The following is a 2,940-nucleotide window of genomic DNA, read 5'->3' on the forward strand; positions in this document are numbered from 1 at the left end:
AGATAATACCTTGTTTTCTCTTAAATATTCTATAGCTTAGCGATTTATTAAAATGTGCATGTGTGTGTCTACATCTTAGTAATGAAGTTGTATCATTTTTTAATGATTGAAATAAAGTTCAATTGATTATTTAGTTATTACATAAGCCACTGATATCTTCAGAAATAAAAAACAATTGTCTTTGTAAGTAACAGTAAATTCTTTCAAAACTATACTCTGATCAATTTTAAGAGCCTGTCACATTTTTTTGCAGGTGATAATGACTGACTCAAATATATATATTTGTGACAGTTAACTACTTAGTTCTCTCGTGCTGTCTATCTCCATATGCAGAGAATATAGCCTTTTAAAAGTCAACCGTATAAGGTCTCTATGTATGGAGAGAGAGAGAGAGTGGAAGAGAACTAAGTAGTTAACTATTAAAAATAATTTGCAATGAACTAAGGTAAACTAACAACTTTTTAGTTTGGGAAGGCGAATTTTGAAGGGTAACTGTGTCTCATGCACATAAACTAAACTACTTAGAATTTATCGTATCACATTTCATTTATTTTGAAAACTGCTTTAAATATGTACTATTATATAACATGATGATACACTGTAATGCTTTAGAAAGTGTAGCAATTGTGAAACCATGCTATTACTGGTTGCTTATATCTATCAAAATATTTTTTGAACATGTTCTTCTATTTTTCCAGGAATCAACACTTACCTGACATATTACATATTTTCTCATAAATACTCCAATGTTTTCTCATTTCAGATTATTTCTAACAATTATCTATACACCTAAATACATATATTGATTTTATAACTTTTTATATTTGAAAGCATATCACATATATTAAAAATATATCAAACTACAGTACATAAATTTCTAGGTAATTACTTGCATTTCAAATCTTCCCAAAGAGTTGAAATTCTTTAACACTGTATTTATACATTTTGCAAACTACTTACTAAATAAGACTTTGTCTTCATCAAATCATACAAATATAAAGTCTATCATGCAAAAGTTCCATATTCCCTGGTTCTTCTTAAACAGTATATAAATAGGCATATAAAATTACAAAAATCAGGATATATAAGCTTTGCAATGATTTGTTTTCATGGCTTGATCATTTCATTATAGCCTTATGAATTCTGTCACAGTGTCTGCAACTAGCAAAAGCAAGTTAAATATACACACTTGCACAATCAGTAAAGAGGTACAAACACCCTAGATCATGCAGAAGATATACAAGGCCTCATTTTGGATGTTTGATCCACATGACATGCAAGCAATATTGTATCAGTAGTGCTTTTGGCAAAATCTATAGGTAGGGCTTTCTTTTGATGGATGACTTGTGTGCTTTTGGTTTTATTTATTTATTGTTTTGGCCTTCAGCATGCTATTTGTTGTTTTTTTCTGTAGGTGACCCCTGAAAGTACGTATGTAAACTGCAGTGTAGAATGCAGTTCTAGAATATCTGTGCAGAAAAACATGAAAGAGAGAGAGACAGAGACAGAGAGAGAGAGACAGACAGACAGAGAGACAGAGAGAGAGAGAGAGAGAGACGGTTTTATCTCCCATTATAGTCAGTGGTAAAATTTCCTTAAATACATTTTGGCCTTCACTTTCCTTTTGAAAACCTTGCTATGGGGTCTACTTGCCCCTTTGAGAGTACTGCACAACCTTCGCAAGACATCATTTAGCACTAGTTTCCACCTTGGAGTAGATCTTCCTACCTTTCCAGTCTTAATTCTGTGGGAAATGGCTGCAAATCGATGGTTGAGCTCTGAGATTTGGGGCTCTACTAATTTCCTGCAGTGGTCACCGCGGTTTGCCATCAAGTTTGCTGCTTGGTCACGTGTAGAGTCCACTTTTGGGCGTATGTCATTCAGTTCTGCCTTTAAACGCTATATTCCATGAGCAAGAGATAGGACTTGAAGTTAGTAATTAATGAAAGTCAAGATAGAAATAGAGAGTGAAACAGAGCGAGTGAGCCAGAGAGAGTGAGAAAGAGAGAGAGAGAAAGTAAGAAAATGAGAGCAAGCACATGCAGAAAATAGAAAGGGAGATAAAACCACGATTTCCATAAAACAGAAGTAAAATGAAAATACATGTGATTTCAGAAAAATAGATCACTGTCCTTAAGTTTGATGCATGTCTATTTAAAACGTTTATTTAGTCTGAGGAAGGACAGGGATGTTTTCTTATGTTTTGCAACTATCATAATGTATTCTATTTAGTCTTATTTTATTATATCGTTACTGAATTTAATAGTTGTGGAATAAACTAAGTATGTGCTCAGGAGGGCAGGTAGCTGAAGAACACTTTTCTATTCCTTCCTGGTACTTTCAAGTTCCTCTCTGTTTATTACATTGAGTGTCATAAGAAAAAATGTGATTTTCTAACACACACAAATTTTGTGTCACATACAGAGGTACTGAGGAATGTTCTTCCTGACCTGCCGGGTCACAGACGTTGTAAGTTAAATAACTCAGACCCTATTATTCAAAAAGCTTTGAAGGAATTTCACCATAAGATGACATCTCTGACTATATATCAAGGGACAATGAAGAGCACAATACAGATCCACATCAAAATAAGCTTCACACAATAGCATAAATGTGTTTTGGGGATAACCTGGAATGCATTTATAGTTTTTCATTAAAATATATTGTAATCTGTGGAAAAATATGAAAATATCAGAGGCATAAAAATGAACTGCATAGAAAGAAACATCTTTTTTGAGTTTTCTTTAAATAGTAAACAACTAATCAATAAATTTATCAAACATTTCAGCAAAACAAAATACAAAAATTTATTTAAAAGAGAGCTGTTAAAATTCAACTCTACCTATTTAATTGGGAAAGGAGACATCATCAAATAGAAACAATGTAGTATCAATAAGGTATATGTGCATATTATACCTCTCATACCCTTTTATCAAAATC

The 2,940-nt window shown here is 32.6% G+C and overlaps 1 protein-coding gene across 1 annotated transcript in view; it reads right to left on the reverse strand.

The window, feature by feature from the left end:
• The window catches only part of LOC108512676 (dystrophin-like), a gene marked incomplete at both ends in the record, with an annotated part of 37,733 nt that overhangs the window by 18,155 nt on the left and 16,638 nt on the right, over window positions 1-2,940 (reverse strand). The window contains one exon of the mRNA XM_017848030.1: window positions 1,729-1,899. Coding sequence (XP_017703519.1) covers window positions 1,729-1,899 — 171 coding nt within the window. The remainder of the gene's footprint in view (window positions 1-1,728; window positions 1,900-2,940) is intronic.

This window comes from Rhinopithecus bieti, unplaced genomic scaffold (assembly GCF_001698545.2).
Source record: "Rhinopithecus bieti isolate Rb0 unplaced genomic scaffold, ASM169854v2 scaffold_2452, whole genome shotgun sequence".
Classification (NCBI taxonomy): domain Eukaryota; kingdom Metazoa; phylum Chordata; class Mammalia; order Primates; family Cercopithecidae; genus Rhinopithecus; species Rhinopithecus bieti.